The 17,380-nt window shown below is 46.5% G+C and overlaps 1 protein-coding gene across 1 annotated transcript in view; it reads left to right on the top strand.

Annotated features, from left to right (window-relative positions):
• Positions 1-17,380, top strand: part of FKTN (fukutin) — a 62,629-nt gene that overhangs the window by 29,471 nt on the left and 15,778 nt on the right. Inside the window, exons 7-8 of the mRNA XM_073636173.1 lie at positions 2,388-2,517; positions 3,603-3,736. Coding sequence (XP_073492274.1) covers positions 2,388-2,517; positions 3,603-3,736 — 264 coding nt within the window. The remainder of the gene's footprint in view (positions 1-2,387; positions 2,518-3,602; positions 3,737-17,380) is intronic.

The raw sequence follows: 17,380 nt of genomic DNA, 5'->3' as shown, positions 1-17,380 counted from the left end.
CATATTACATGGTTTTGGTAGATCTAAAGGAAAGTTGTACAAGAGATTTGTATAATGTGTGCCCAAGCCTATATGTAACAGAATTATATTTTCACCAATGAGCTGTTTGTTTAAGGCTTTTCAGCCAAAATTCAGCGTGCATTTCACATTCAAAATATGTCAGGTCCTATCCATTTAATATCACCTATAACTTGTTCCTTAAGCACTTTACATGTACACACTGGGAGACAAATGCAGCATGTTCTCTTTAACTACCATCAGAAACTCCCCATATGTACTGGCTGAACAAAATTCAGAATATTAGTAAACGTGTACCTGTTTCAGCACAGCAAGAGTGAATAAATGTAATATGGTGGTTGTGAGTTAGAGAGGGTCTGAGGAGAACACCAGAGGAGAGGTGTGAAAGGTCAAAAGCTGACCATACAAACATAGATTCCTTTTGTGCAGCCTGTGGGACAAATTAAAGAAATGTAACAGATTTCTCCATCCATACTAAACAACACTAATGGGTAAATATCTGCTGTTGTATTCTGAAATCTGCAGCTGTCAGAATACCTGAACAGCAGCTGCATCTGAATGAGTTTTATCTGATTCATGCTGAAATTCAAGCCATGTATGGCAGCCTTGAGTAGTAGGCAGGAGGGAGGCAGGTGCTAGGAGTCGCACAAAGACAGAGGCGCTGGGATTTGGTTGGTGATATATGCTTCTTGTGGTGTAGATGTGGATACTGGAGTATGGACTGTGTGTTCTAAAAGGTGAATCTCAGTGGTAGAACATGCTCTTTGCAACATAGCAGAATTCACATCCTGTTGACAGACTTACCCTACACCATTGGTTCTCAACTCCAGTCCTCGGGACCCACCAACAGGCCAGATTTTAAGTATTACCTTGGGGAGTTGCAGACTAGAATACTGCAATCACTGAGAAGCAAGTGATATCACCTGTGATGTATTTCAACTATCTTGCAAACCTGGCCTGTTAGTGGGCCCTGAGGACAGGAGTTGAGAACCACTGCCCTACACCAACATAGAAAATTGCATTCTGGCTTCATACTACATAAGATGTTGCCAGAACAAAACAGGAAATACATATGTGCACATGCATTTCAGCTGTATTATTATGCAACTTAACTGGAATTCAGATTTTACTTACATAAATGTTGGTTTTGATTGTGGTATCTATGGCGAAGATATTTTAAGTTTTGGTTTTTTTTTTTCTTTTTTTATCTTGTAGAGCAGGGATCTCCAAATTATGGCCCGGGGGCCGGATGCGACCCTTTGTTTGCCTTTATCCGGCCCTTGGGGGACTGTTCCGTCCAGTTCCAATTCCTCCCACTGACACCAATGATGGGGCACAATCCCTTCCATTGACACCAATGAAGGGACACTATTCCTCCCACTGACACAATGAAAGGGCAAAATTCCTCCCACTGACACCAATGACTGGGCACAATTCCAACCTCTAACACCAAGGATGGAGCAGAATTCCTCCCTCTGCCACTAATGATGGAGCACTATTCCTCCCACTGACATGAGTGATGGGTCACAATTCCTCCCATTGACACCAGTGATGAGGCACAATTCCTCCCACTGACACCAGTGATGGGGCACAATTCCTCCCACTGACACCAGTGATGGGGCACAATTCCTTCCACTGACACCAGTGATGGGGCACAATTCCTCCCTCTGACACTGATGGAGCACTATTTCTCCACTGACACCAGTGATGGGGCACAATTCCTCCCACTTGACCCCAATGATGGGGCACTGTTCCTTCCATTGATGCCAATGATGGGGCACTATTCCTCCCATTGACGCCAATGATGGGGCACTATTCCTCCCATTGACGCCAATGATGGGGCACTATTCCTCCCATTGACGCCAATGATGGGGCACTATTCCTCCCATTGACGCCAATGATGGGGCACTATTCCTCCCATTGACGCCAATGATGGGGCACTATTCCTCTCACTGACACAAATGATGGGGCACTATTCCTTCCATTGACACCAATGATGGGGCACTATTCCTTCCATTGACACCAATGATGGGGCACTATTCCTTCCATTGACACCAATGATGGGGCACTATTCCTTCCATTGACACCAATGATGGAGCACTATTCCTTCCATTGACATCAATGATGGGGCAAAATTCCTCCCACTGACACCAATGATGGGGTATTGTTTACTCCCACTGGATGCCAGGAGTAATCCTGCTGGCCCTAGCCTGGCCCCCTTGTTTTTTTTTTGTTTTTGTTTTTTTTTTGTGAACTAATTACTATATGCACTTTTTCTTTTTGGTAGTTTATAGTTGGTCCACCATAATTCAGTTGGAACAGAATGTAAAACTTGTTAAACAACACTCTTATGTGAGTTTGTTTCTTAGCTGTATCCTGATGACTTGTCTCTGGAAGGGATTGATTTCCGAAAGAAGGCCAAAGCATTGCTACATCTGGCAGCTTCCACTTTGGATGGGTTGGGAATGAGCTTCTGGATCAGCAGTGGTACATGTTTAGGTAATATGAATACTAATTCCATCAAGACATCTATCTAAAGCCAAAACTGTGCTTCCAGGTTTGACTTTCTATCCTGTAGACACAATAGGAAGTTAGAGCAAATATTTTCAAAGGTAGGAAAATCCAGCTTAGAACACGGTTCAATGTGACTATACAATTTCCTTTTTAGATCTACCAACAGCTATATAGTTCAAGGGCCCACCTGATTGGATAGTTTTGGTGCTCATATATAACATAGTTTTCGATACATCTACAGTTGTTTGCATGCTAAGATTGTAAGGTGAGCTTTAGACATTTGTAAATGGAGTGTTCCTACTGGAATATATTCCCTCTATTCCTGTTCAGATGACAACTCAAAATGTTGGATTTTTCCACACTTTTAAGTCTCCGTGACAGTGGTCAAAGGACAAATAGAGGGTGAATATCCATAGCAGGGACACAGAAAGCAATGAAAGCATGACAAGGAGGTTATAACCCCTCACGCCTCCATCCAAAATTAAAAAACAATTTCTGTCTCTACATTCTCTTTAAATACATGTCTCTTCTGATAAAATGTTTCCAGATTTGTTCAAAACCAAGCATGGCCACTGGAGTGCCACTCTGATGTGCTGTGCTGATGCATCAATCCCAGCACTGTGGATGGTTACCCTTTTATTTTATTTTTTATTGAACTTTATTGAAATGTCTCTGATATTTCATAAAATCCTGTGACAAGGCAGTGTTGTGATGCAGTATTAATGGTGATGCTAACCAGCACATTTTATTATTTATTTATTTATTTATTTCAGGTACTTATATAGCGCCGTCAATTTACGCAGCGCCTTACATATATTTTCATTGGACCTGTTGTGATCTGACCTTCAGTGTTTATTAGCATTTAATTTTTATCAATTTTTTGCTTCGTTTTGTATAGGTTTGCCTTCCTCTTGATCAACTGGATCAATTTATTTATTTTCAATTGGCTGAACCTGATGGATATGTTTTGTTTTTTTCAACCTGTGTAACTTCACATTTTATAGATATCTGAAATGCATTATGGTAAAAAGATAGGATAAGTAGGCAATAATAATTTTTTTTTTTTGTAGGGTGGTATCGACAGTGTAATATTATTCCTTACAGTAAAGATGTGGATTTAGGCATATTCATAAAGAACTACAAACCTGAAATTATTCTAGCACTCCAGAAAGCTGGCCTGCCACTTAAGCACAAGTTTGGAAAGGTCAGTGTTTTTTGGGGTTTTTTTTCAACACTTTTTGAAAGTGTTTATGTAAAATCATCTTTGATTACAAGTATAGCAGATGGCGTTTTAATTCATTATTCTTATTAACACAGTCATTAAGGGTAAGAACCCCTGTTGGATTTTTCTTTTGCAATATTTTTATTGTTTTACAATGAACAAAAACAGATGTATTTCAGATCTGAGGACAATAGGAAAAAAATAAGAGAAATCATAAGTAAGTAATATAACTTCTTACATGTACAAAATATGTACCAATTGAACAATAAACAATGCATTTGTACCATGACTCGATATATAGCTTGCCACTGCACATAAATTAAAAGTCCTCAACTCCTGTTTAGTCCTCCTGTATATCAAATATTAATAGCTCCACCAATCGGCAGTCATCATACTGAAATGTGTAGTAAGCTGTAACATCAGAGAAATTATCCATGGTGCTGAACTGAGCAATCCATTTAGAGTGCTAAAAAACATTATCAGCAAAGAGAGGAAAATAAAGGAAAGAAGAAAATGAGAAGTGGAAGAAAAAAGAAATGGGAAAGAAAAGAGGAGTAGAAAGAAATACAAGAGTCGCTCCTCTCGGCTCTGGTACTGGCTCCCCCACTTTCCGACTCTCATTTTTTATGTCAATGGTTGCAGGTATCACCGCCAAGGGTTCCAGACATCTACATTGCAGCTACATTAACAACAGACGATTTCCATGCTTTCGTGATTGTCATTTTAGACAAGAAGATGTAAAACATGAGAGATCGGGTGTGTCTGGGAATGTCCTCTATTGATTTATTCAGAAGCGCAATTCTTGCCATTTTGGTACATTTATATTGGTCACTGAATGAATCATAGTGAACACTCTGGTAAATCATCCTCGGATATCTCTGTTTCTAGATCTATTTCCCCATGTCAATTAAAGGGGTAATTTACTAGACTGAATAACCTATTCTGGTGGTCTGATTATGGTCTCTATTGTCTAGAAAATACCTTATCCAATATAGACCTTTATTTATCTACCACAGGAATTGGTTTGGGGTTAGGCCTAGAGGAAATGCCGGATTATCAAAGAGGGGGCCACTGGTGTTTGTGAGGATGAAAAGGGGACTTTTTCATACTGTGTCTCAAAGATGTAAGAGGTGAGATAAATAGGATCATAATATAGCTGAACAATTTTTAGATCGTATTCAAAATAGGAAAAAATCTGTGATAGTTGGATCAATTTTTCCCGGGATGTGCATACCTCCAGCTGTTTTGGGATCGTATAAAGTTTTACGTTCCATCCAACACCCTTTTAAATCCACATATGAATTTAACCACTTAACAACCGCTCTATAGCCAAATGACGGCTACAGTGCGGCTCGATAACTCTGGGAGGGTGTACTATGACGTCCTCCCAGAATCGCGCTCCCACGCTAGTATCCGTGACTGCCGGGTCCAGAGGACTCGGTGCATCATGGTAAATGGCCGCTGACAGCGGCTGTTTACCACGTGATCGCTCCGTCAAATGCAACAAACCGGCATCATGTCCGATTCCTCTCGCCCCTCTCTGTACCGAGTATGGATAGCCATCCATACTCAGCAATACTCATCCATCCATCTATGCTCAGCCATCCATACTCAGCAATGTTCATCCATCCATCCATCCATGCTCAGCCATCCATACTCAGCAATGTTCATCCATCCATACCCAGCAATACTCATCCATCTGTCCATGCTCAGCCATCCATACTCAGCAATACTCATCCATCCATCCATGCTCAGCCATCCCATCCACCCCCATCCATACTCTGCCATACCCAGCCATGCTCAGTCATCCCATCCATACCCAGCCATCCACATTCATGGCTCAACCATGCTCAGCTATCCCCATCCACGGCTCATCCATCCCCATTCATCCCCATTCATGCTCATCCATGCCTCATCCATGCCACTACAGTGCCTCACAAAAGTGTAATAGGTAGTCAAATTTAGATTTGAAACTTATGCCCCTAGAACACCTGATGGTGCTCCCTGCATGTTGGGCCTCTGTATGTGGTCAGGCTGTAGAAAAGTCTCCCACATGTGGTATCGCCATACTCAGGAGGAGTAGGAGAATCTATTTTGGGGTGTAATTTTTGGTATATACATGCTATGTGTTAGAAATATTGTATAAATGGACAACTTTGTGTAAAATAAAAAAAAAAATGTGTCTTTCTTTCTCGAACATCACGGGACACAGAGCCACAGTAATTACTGATGGGTTATATAGGTATCACTGGTGATTGGACACTGGCACACCCTATCAGGAAGTTCAACCCCCTATATAATCCCTCCCCCTTGCAGGGATACCTCAGTTTTTACGCCAGTGTCTTAGGTGATGGACGTGTAAAGATGTCCTGTGCTGAGCTCCAAAGGGAATATCCTGATATCCTATACTGGGGCAAGCCAGGCGAACCGGATCCATTCAAAGTGTCTTTTCATGGCCGAATTGAATGGTACCCGGGCCTCGTGTCCGAAGAAACGAGGTTTTACCCGTAATGCTTCTCTTTTTAGAGAGCTGGACCCCGCAGATCAGAAAATGGCTTTAAACTTCCTAATTTCTGGCGAGGTGCTTTACGGTCCCAGAACTGTTGGATCCCCCTACTGATGGGGGCCCCAGTCTCTGACGGTTTTTTCAAACGGAGCCCACCGTGAGAGGTGAAGATTGGGTCTGTGTAAACAGCACCCTGCGGCTGGATAAGGTAAGAGGAGATTCCACAGAATTTTTGAGTTCTAGTGGCTTTTCTCCTTTAAGGTAAATGCATGCTATGCCTATTGTGACCACCGGGGGCTGCCAAGAGCACAAACCTGCACATGCTGACTGTCTGTCTCAGGTGTTTTCATCGCTGATTATGTCCCAGCGTCTCAAGCAGGCTGCAAACAGGTAAGATGGAAAGGGGGATTTCTCATGTTTGAATGTTCCCCCCAGGCTAGAGAGGGGCCACAGGGGTCTAGAAAGTGGTTATACCACCCGGGCTCTGCGGCCTAATGGCCACCATCTCTCAAGATAGCCGTTCAGGCAGATCTTGTTACCAGCCTCCCTCCCCCCCCCCCCCCCATCCCCAGCCTTTCTCCGGAAGCATGACAGGAGAGTCGGCAGCGCGGGAAGCGCTCGTTTTTTTCAAAACTCGAGGGGGGGGGCGGTAGAGGAGGGGGCGGGATGTCAGCACAGGTGCTTAGACGCCCACTCAGGCCAGCTGCAGGCTATTAGAGGCACTCTGTACAGGTGCACACAGCCTTCTGAGAGACACAGAGCTGACGGTCGCATGTAAGGTGGGACACAGGCATTCTCCTAGGCAGCATTTATTGAAGTAACACCAGACTGAGCATTGGGTAGCAAGGCTTTTAGCCAGACTACATCGCTCAGCGGGCAGTGTTCATTTGTATACCTCACACCTTGTTGCTTTGCACTATGGGTAGAAGAGGTTCAAGCACCCCTGGAACCAGAGACACTAGGGGATCTCGTTCAGGTTCTGAGGGCCCCCTGTCGGCAGCATCCTCCCCCCCTAAAGATGGGCCAGGGACGGCTAGCCAGGGAGAGCCATCGGGGTCAGGGGCTACACCTGCTTCTGGCACTTCAGCCCCTGTATATATTACACAAGAGGTTTTTTCCTCAACCATTAATGGTCTAGAGGAAAGATTAATGGCCGTGATTACGTCTTCACTCAGTGGAAGAAAACGCACTAGGCTTTCCTCTGTTCCCCAAGACCCTCAGACAGAGGAGCTCTGGGATAAAGGAGATGAATCCCTTTCAGAGGATCGGGATGGGATGGATGATTCCTCTTCGGAGGATTCAGGTGGAGAGGGACCCTCTGCGACTTCCCAAGAGGAGAAGGTCTTAGTGCAGATCCTCACTGGATTGGTCCGCTCCACATTTAAGTTGCCCATACCTGAAACTGCTAAAGAATCCTCTTCTGCTTTGGGGTCACTGAAACCTTTCCAAGCAGCACATGCTTTTCCTGTTCATACTTTACTTGAAAAGCTTATTTATTCTGAGTGGGATCACCCAGACAAACGTTTTTTTCCGCCGAGAAAGTTTTCAACACTTTATCCGATGGAAGAAAAGTTTATTAAAATGTGGGGAATACCGGCTATTGATGCCGCCATTTCCTCCGTAAATAATAGCCTGACTTGTCCTGTAGACAATGCTCAGATGCTCAGGGATCCTGTAGATAAAAGGATGGAATCCCTATTGAAGGATGTTTTCTCCTTAGCAGGATCAGTGGCCCAACCTGCAGTAGCAGCGATTGGAGTCTGTCAATACTTAAGAGACCATGTTAAGCAGGTCATAAAAGTATTACCTGAACAGCAGGCCCAGGGGTTTGCTAACCTCCCAGCGGCCTTATGCTTTGTGGTTGACGCCATTAGAGATTCTATCGTGCAAACCTCCCGTCTTTCACTGGGGTTGGTGCATATACGTAGAATCCTATGGTTGAAAAATTGGTCAGCCGAAGCACCATGTAAGAAGCTACTGGCTGGGTTTCCATTTCGTGGTGCAAGGTTGTTTGGAGAGGACTTGGATAACTATATCAAGAGAATCTCTTGTGGGAAAAGCACTCTCTTACCTGTCAGGAAGAAGAGTAAGCGTCCCTCTTTCAAACGGACTCTTTCCCCAGCGCCGGGGGCTTCAGCCTCCAGGCAGTCTCGACGGCCGCCTCCATCGGGGTCCAGAGACAAGAGTCAACCCCAGGGACAAAAGAAGTCCTGGGGAAAGAAGCCTACTAGGCAAAACACTAAGACCTCTGCATGAGGGGGCGCCCCTGCTCACTCGAGTGGGGGGAAGACTGCGACAGTTCTCAGAGCTCTGGCACGAGGACTTCCAGGACAGATGGGTAGTCTCCACGGTAACCTTAGGGTACAAGCTGGAGTTTCAGAATTCCCTTCTCCTCGGTTCCTCAGATCAAATGTTCCCAGAGACCCAGAGAAGAAGCAGTCGCTCCTTCTAGCGTTAGAGCGACTTTTGTCGCAGGAGGTCATTATGATAGTTCCCGCAAAGGACCAGGGATTGGGCTTCTATTCCAACCTTTTTACGGTCCAAAAGCCAAATGGGGATGTCAGGCCCATTCTGGACTTAAGGGATCTGAACCGATTCCTAAGGATTCAATCCTTCCGCATGGAATCAATTCGAACAGTAGTTCCCACCCTGCAGGGAGGAGAATTTCTGGCATCAATAGACATCAGAGATGCATATCTGCATGTGCCCATTTTTCCTGCTCATCAGAAGTTTCTGCGCTTCGAGGTAGGAGGGCGCCATTTCCAGTTTGTGGCTCTGCCTTTCGGGATAGCCACTGCACCTCGAGTGTTCACAAAGATCTTGGCTCCTCCTCTGGCCAGATTAAGGGCTCAGGGTATAGCTGTCATAGCATACCTAGACGACCTGCTCTTGATAGACCGGTCGATAGCCTCTTTGAATGGAAACTTGAGGACCACAGTCGGGTATCTAGAACACCTGGGTTGGATCCTCAACTTGGAAAAGTCTTTCCTAAAACCAGTAAGAAGACTGGAGTATTTAGGTCTGATTATAGATACAAGCCAGGAGAAAATATTTCTACCCCAGGCAAAGATCACTGCTTTGAGAGAGCTGATTCTGACAGTAAGGACCAAGAAGGGTCCCTCAGTCCGCCTTTGTATGAGGCTACTAGGGAAGATGGTGTCTTCATTTGAAGCAGTTCCCTATGCTCAGTTTCACTCAAGAATGCTGCAACACAGTATTCTGTCGACCTGGAACAAGAAGGTTCAGGCATTAGACTTTCCGATGCACCTGTCGCATGCGGTGCGTCAGAGCCTCAATTGGTGGCTCATACCCGAAAACCTGCAGAAGGGGAAATCCTTTCTACCGGTTACCTGGACGGTGGTAACAACAGATGCCAGTCTGTCAGGTTGGGGAGCAGTTCTGGAACAGGCTGCGGTCCAAGGGGTATGGTCCAAGACAGAGAGGACTTTACCCATCAACATTCTGGAGATCCGGGCGATACATCTAGCTCTAAAAGCCTGGACTATCAGGCTACAGGGTTGTCCGGTCAGGATCCAGTCCGACAATGCCACAGCAGTGGCTTATGTCAATCATCAGGGAGGCACCCGGAGCCGAGCTGCTCAAAAAGAGGTGAACCAGATCTTAGTCTGGGCAGAGATGCATGTGCCATGCATATCGGCAGTTTTCATCCCGGGAATAGAAAATTGGCAGACGGCCATCAGCCAGTCGCCAGCAGTTACTTCCAGGGGAATGGTCTCTGCATCCCGACGTCTTTTGGGCCATATGCCAAAGATGGGGGGTTCCAGATGTAGATCTCTTTGCATCCCGATTCAACAAAAAGATAGACAGATTTGTGGCAAGGACAAAAGATCCTCTTGCATGCGTGACGGATGCGTTGGTGATTCCGTGGCATCGGTTCTCACTGATTTACGCATTCTCGCCTATTCTGCTATTACCACGACTCCTTCGCAGGATCAGGCAGGAAAGGAAGTCGGTACTTCTGGTGGCCCCCGCTTGGCCCAGAAGGACTTGGTATGCAGAAATAGTAAGGATGACGGTGGGTTCCCCGCGGACCCTACCGGTACGCCCAGACCTGTTATCTCAAGGTCCAGTGTTCCATCCTGCCTTACAAACGCTAAATTTGACGGTTTGGCTATTGAGACCCACGTTCTGAAGAGTCGTGGGCTCTCAGGTCCTGTCATATCTACCTTGATTAATGCAAGGAAGCCAGCTTCCAGGATGATTTATCATAGAGTCTGGAAGGCTTATATAACCTGGTGTGAATCCAGAGGTTGGCATCCCAGGAAATATGTCATAGGTAGAATCCTTGATTTTCTACAGATGGGATTAGAGATGAAGCTGGCCTTGAGTACCATCAAGGGCCAGGTTTCTGCTTTATCAGTATTATTTCAGCGGCCACTTGCTTCGCATTCTTTGGTCCGAAACTTTATGCAGGGGGTGATGCGTCTTAATCCTCCGGTTAAAGCGCCCCTAAACCCCTGGGGCTTGAATTTGGTCCTGGCTGTGTTACAGAAACAGCCTTTTGAACCAATAAGTCAGATTCCTTTGGTTGACAAGGAAATTAATTTTTCTGGTGGCCATCTCTTCTGCTAGAAGAGTATCAGAATTAGCAGCTCTTTCCTGTAAGGAGCCTTATTTGATTATACACAAGGATAGAGTGGTACTACGCCCTCATCCTAGTTTTTTACCGAAGGTGGTTTCTGATTTTCATTTAAACCAAGACATTGTTCTACCTTCCTTTTTTCCAGATCCCTGTTCTCCGGAAGAGAGATCTCTACATTCGTTGGATGTAGTAAGAGCAGTTAAGGCCTATCTAGGGGCAACTACTCAGATCCGCAAGACGGATGTTTTGTTTGTGCTGCCAGAGGGTCCCAATAGAGGACAGGCAGCGTCAAAAGCTACCATTTCTAAATGGATTCGACAGTTGATCATTCAAGCTTACGGTTTGAAACAGAAGATTCCTCCGTTTCAGATCAGGGCACATTCCACAAGGGCTATTGGTGCTTCTTGGGCAGTGCATCACCGGGCCTCTATGGCTCAAATCTGCAAGGCCACAACCTGGTCTTCAGTTCATACATTCACCGGATTCTATCAGGTGGATGTGAGAAGGCATGAGGATATCGCCTTTGGGCGTAGTGTGCTGCAGGCAGCGGTACAGGGTCCTCAGGTCTGATTGCACCCTACTTGGTCGTGGTTCCCCCCCCTCAGGTAGCATTGCTCTGGGACATCCCATCAGTAATTACTGTGGCTCTGTGTCCCGTGATGTTGGAGAAAGAAAATAGGATTTTTTAAAACAGCTTACCTGTAAAATCCTTTTCTTTCGAAGGACATCACGGGACACAGAGGTCCCGCCCCTCTTCTAATACACTATATTGCTTGGCTACAAAACTGAGGTATCCCTGCAAGGGGGAGGGATTATATAGGGGGTTGAACTTCCTAAGAGGGTATGCCAGTGTCCAATCACCAGTGATACCTATATAACCCATCAGTAATTACTGTGGCTCTGTGTCCCGTGATGTCCTTCGAAAGAAAAGGATTTTACAGGTAAGCTGTTTTAAAAAATCCTATTTTTCCAGTTGCCTGGACAGTGGTAACATCAAATGCCAGTCTTTCGGTTTGGGGAGCAGTTCTGGAACAGTCGACTGTCCAAGGGAGATGGTCCAAGACAGAGAGGACCTTACCCATCAACATTCTAGAGATCCGTGCAGTGTATCTAGCCCTAAAGGCCTGGACACTCAAGTTACAGGGTTGCCCTGTCAGGATCCAGTCCGACAATGCCACAGCAGTGGCTTATATCAATCACCAGGGAGGCACCAGAAGTCGTGCAGCCCAAGGAAGTAAACCAGATCTTAATCTGGGCAGAAGCATGTGCCATGCATATCGGCAATCTTCATTCCGGGAATAGAGGACTGGCAGGCGGACTACTTGAGTCGCCGGCAGTTATTCCCAGGGGAATGGTCTCTTCACCCCGACGTCTTCTTGGCCATATGCCAAAGATGGGGGGTTCCGGATGTAGACCTTTTTGCATCCAGGTTCAACAACAAGGTTGATAACTTTGTGTCAAGAACAAGGGATCCTCTTGCATGCGGGACAGATGCATGGGTGACTCCATGGCATCAATTCTCCCTGATTTATACATTTCCTCCTATTCTGCTACTGCCACGACTTCTTTGCAGAATCAGGCAGGAAAGGAAGTCGGTACTTCTGGTGGCCCAGGAGAGCTTGGTATGCAGAAATTGTAAAGATGGCAGTACGTCCCCCGTGGACCCTACCGTCAGGTCCAGACCTGCTATCCCAAGGTCCAGTGTTCCATCCTGCCTTACATACACTAAATTTGAGGGTCTGGCTATTGAAACCCACGTTCTGAAGAGTCGTGGGCTTTCAGGTCCTGTGATTTGTACCTTAATCAATGCAAGAAAGCCAGCTTCCAGAATGATTTATCATAAGAGTCTGGAAAGCTTAGATCTCCTGATGTGTATCCAGGGCTTGGCATCCCAGAAAATATGTCATACGTAGAATTCTTGACTTTCTACAAATGGGATTAGAAATTAAGCTGGCCTTGAGTACCATCAAGGGCCAGGTCTCGGCCTTGTCAGTATTATTTCAATGGCCGCTTGCTTTGCATTCTTTAGTCCAAAGCTTTATACAGGGGGTAACGTGTCTTAATCCTCTGGTTAGGGCGCCCCTAAACCCCTGAGACTTGAATTTGGTTCTGTCAGTTTTACAGAAACCAGCCTTTTGGACCAATACGTCAAATTCCCTTGGTCTTGTTGACAAGAAAGTAAATTTTTTTCTGGTAGCCATTTCTTCTACTAGAAGAGTATCATAATTAGCAGCTCTTTCCTGTAAAGAGCCTTATTTAATCATACACAAGGATAGAGTGGTATTGCGCCCTCATCCTAGCTTTCTACCGAAAGTGGTTTCAGATTTTCATCTAAACCAAGATATTGTTCTGCCTTCCTTTTTTTCCAGATCCCTGTTCTACGGAAGAAATGTCACTACATTCTTTGGATGTAGTAAGAGCAGTCAAGGCCTATCTGGAAGCAACTGCTCAAATTCGCAAAACGGATGTTTTGATCGTACTGCCAGAAGGTCCCAATAGCTATTAGTGCTTCTTGGGCTGTGCATCACCGGGCCTCTATGGCTCATATCTGCAAGGCCGCAAACTGGTCTTCAGTCCAGATTTTATCAGGTGGATGTGGGAAGGCATGAGGATATCGCCTTTTGGCGTAGTGTGCTGCAGGCAGCGGTACGAGGATCTCAGGTCTCATTACACCCTACTTTGTGTGGTCCCCTCCCCTCAAATCGCATTGCTCTGGGACATCCCATCAGTAATTACTGAGGCTCTGTGCCCCGTGATATACGAAAAAGAAAATAGGATTTTCTTTCTCGAACATGGGTTATATAGGTATCACTGGTGATTGGACACTGGCACACCCTATCAGGAAGTTCAACCCCCTATATAATCCCTCCCCCTTGCAGGGATACCTCAGTTTTTACGCCAGTGTCTTAGGTGATGGACGTGTAAAGATGTCCTGTGCTGAGCTCCAAAGGGAATATCCTAAGATCCTATACTGGGGCAAGCCATGCGAACCGGATCCATTCAAAGTGTCTTTTCATGGCCGAATTGAATGGTACCCGGGCCTCGTGTCCGAAGAAACGAGGTTTTACCCGTAATGCTTCTCTTTTTAGAGAGCTGGACCCCGCAGATCAGAAAATGGCTTTAAACTTCCTAATTTCTGGCGAGGTGCTTTACGGTCCCAGAACTGTTGGATCCCCCTATTCGTAGGGGGCCCCGGTCTCTGACGGTTTTTTCAAACGGAGCCCACCATGAGAGGTGAAATTTGGGTCTGTGTAAACAGCACCCTGCGGCTGGATAAGGTAAGAGGAGATTCCACAGAATTTTTGAGTTCTAGTGGCTTTTCTCCTTTAAGGTAAATGCATGCTATGCCTATTGTGACCACCGGGGGCTGCCAAGGGCACAAACCTGCACATGCTGACTGTCTGTCTCAGGTGTTTTCATCGCTGATTATGTCCCAGCGTCTCAAGCAGGCTGCAAACAGGTAAGATGGAAAGGGGGATTTCTCATGTTTGAATGTTCCCCCCCAGGCTAGAGAGGGGCCACAGGGGTCTAGAAAGTGGTTATACCACCCGGGATCTGCGGCCTAATGGCCACCATCTCTGAAGATAGCCGTTTAGGCAGATCTTGTTACCAGCCTCTCTCCCTCCCCCCCCCCCCCATCCCCAGCCTTTCTCCAGAAGCATGACAGAGTCGGCAGCGCGGGAAGCGCTCGTTTTTTTCAAAACTCGAGGGGGGGGGGGGGGCGGTAGAGGAGGGGGCAGGACGTCAGCACAGGTGCTTAGACTCCCACTCAGGCCAGCTGCAGGCTATTAAAGGCACTCTGTACAGGTGCACTCAGCCTTCGGAGAGACACAGAGCTGACGGTCGCATGTAAGGTGGGACACAGGCATTCTCCTAGGCAGCATTTACTGAAGTAACACCAGACTGAGCATTGGGTAGCAAGGCTTTTAGCCAGACTACATCGCTCAGCGGGCAGTGTTCATTTGTATACCTCCACCTTGTTGCTTTGCACTATGGGTAGAAGAGGTTCAAGCACCCCAGGAACCAGAGACACTAGGGGATCTCGTTCAGGTTCTGAGGGCCCCCTGTCGGCAGCATCCTCCCCCCTTAAAGATGTGCCAGGGACGGCTAGCCAGGGAGAGCCATCGGGGTCAGGGGCTACACCTGCTTCTGGCACTTCAGCCCCTGTATATATTACACAAGAGGTTTTTTCCTCAACCCTTGATGGTCTACAGGAAAGATTAATGGCCGTGATTACGTCTTCACTCAGTGGAAGAAAACGCACTAGGCTTTCCTCTGTTCCCCAAGACCCTCAGACAGAGGAGCTCTGGGATAAAGGAGATGAATCCCTTTCAGAGGTTCAGGATGGGACGGATGATTCTTCTTCGGAGGAATCAGGTGGAGAGGGACCCTCTGCGACTTCCCAAGAGGAGAAAGTCTTAGTGCAGATCCTCACTGGATTGGTCCGCTCCACATTTAAGTTGCCCATACCTGAAACTGCTAAAGAATCCTCTTCTGCTTTGGGGTCACTGAAACCTTTCCAAGCAGCACATGCTTTTCCTGTTCATACTTTACTTGAAAAGCTCATTTATTCTGAGTGGGATCACCCAGACAAACGTTTTTTTCCGCCGAGAAAGTTTTCAACACTTTATCCGATGGAAGAAAAGTTTATTAAAACGTGGGAAATACCGGCTATTGATGCCGCCATTTCCTCCGTAAATAATAGCCTCACTTGTCCTGTAGACAATGCTCAGATGCTCAGGGATCCTGTAGATAAAAGGATGGAATCCCTATTGAAGGATGTTTTCTCCTTAGCAGGATCAGTGGCCCAACCTGCAGTAGCAGCGATTGGAGTCTGTCAATACTTAAGAGACCATGTTAAGCAGGTCATCAAAGTATTACCTGAACAGCAGGCCCAGGGGTTTGCTAACCTTCCAGCGGCCTTATGCTTTGTGGTTGACGCCATTAGAGATTCTATTGTGCAAACCTCCCGTCTTTCACTGGGGTTGGTGCATATACGTAGAATCCTATGGTTGAAAGATTGGTCAGCCGAAGCACCATGTAAGAAGCTACTGGCTGGGTTTCCATTTCGTGGTTCAAGGTTGTTTGGAGAGGACTTGGATAACTATATCAAGAGAATCTCTTGTGGGAAAAGCACTCTCTTACCTGTCAAGAAGAAGAGTAAGCGTCCTTCTTTCAAACGGACTCTTTCCCCAGCGCCGGGGGCTTCAGCCTCCAGGCAGTCTCGACGGCCGCCTCCATCGGGGTCCAGAGACAAGAGTCAACCCCAGGGACAAAAGAAGTCCTGGGGAAAGAAGCCTACTAGGCAAAACACTAAGACCTCTGCATGAGGGGGCGCCCCCGCTCACTCGAGTGGGGGGAAGACTGCGACAGTTCTCAGAGCTCTGGCAGGAGGACTTCCAGGACAGATGGGTAATCTCCACGGTAACCTTGGGGTACAAGCTGGAGTTTCAGGAATTCCCCTCTCCTCGGTTCCTCAGATCAAATGTTCCCAGAGACCCAGAGAAGAAGCAGTCGCTCCTTCTAGCATTAGAGCGACTTTTGTCGCAGGAGGTCATTATGATAGTTCCCGCAAAGGACCAGGGATTGGGCTTCTATTCCAACCTTTTTACGGTCCAAAAGCCAAATGGGGATGTCAGGCCCATTTTGGACTTAAGGGATCTGAACCGATTCCTAAGGATTCAATCCTTCCGCATGGAATCAATTCGAACAGTAGTTCCCACCCTGCAGGGAGGAGAATTTCTGGCATCAATAGACATCAGAGATGCATATCTGCATGTGCCCATTTTTCCTGCTCATCAGAAGTTTCTGCGCTTCGAGGTAGGAGGGCGCCATTTCCAGTTTGTGGCTCTGCCTTTCGGGATAGCCACTGCACCTCGAGTGTTCACAAAGATCTTGGCTCCTCCTCTGGCCAGATTAAGGGCTCAGGGTATAGCTGTCATAGCATACCTGGACGACCTGCTCTTGATAGACCGGTCGGTAGCCTCTTTGAATGGAAACTTGAGGACCACGGTCAGGTATCTAGAACACCTGGGTTGGATCCTCAACTTAGAAAAGTCTTTCCTAAAACCAGTAAGAAGACTGGAGTATTTAGGTCTGATTATAGATACAAGCCAGGAGAAAATATTTCTACCCCAGGCAAAGATCACTGCTTTGAGAGAGCTGATTCTGACAGTAAGGACCAAGAAGGGTCCCTCAGTCCGCCTTTGTATGAGGCTACTAGGGAAGATGGTGTCTTCATTCGAAGCAGTTCCCTATGCTCAGTTTCACTCAAGAATGCTGCAACACAGTATTCTGTCGACCTGGAACAAGAAGGTTCAGGCATTAGACTTTCCGATGCACCTGTCGCATGCGGTGCGTCAGAGCCTCAATTGGTGGCTCATACCCGAAAACCTGCAGAAGGGGAAATCCTTTCTACCGGTTACCTGGACGGTGGTAACAACAGATGCCAGTCTGTCAGGTTGGGGAGCAGTTCTGGAACAGGCTGCGGTCCAAGGGGTATGGTCCAAGACAGAGA

Source organism: Aquarana catesbeiana, linkage group LG01 (assembly GCF_042186555.1).
Source record: "Aquarana catesbeiana isolate 2022-GZ linkage group LG01, ASM4218655v1, whole genome shotgun sequence".
Classification (NCBI taxonomy): Eukaryota; Metazoa; Chordata; class Amphibia; order Anura; family Ranidae; genus Aquarana; species Aquarana catesbeiana.
Note: the sequence above shows the minus strand (reverse complement) of the source record. Positions and strands in the feature narration are given on the sequence as shown.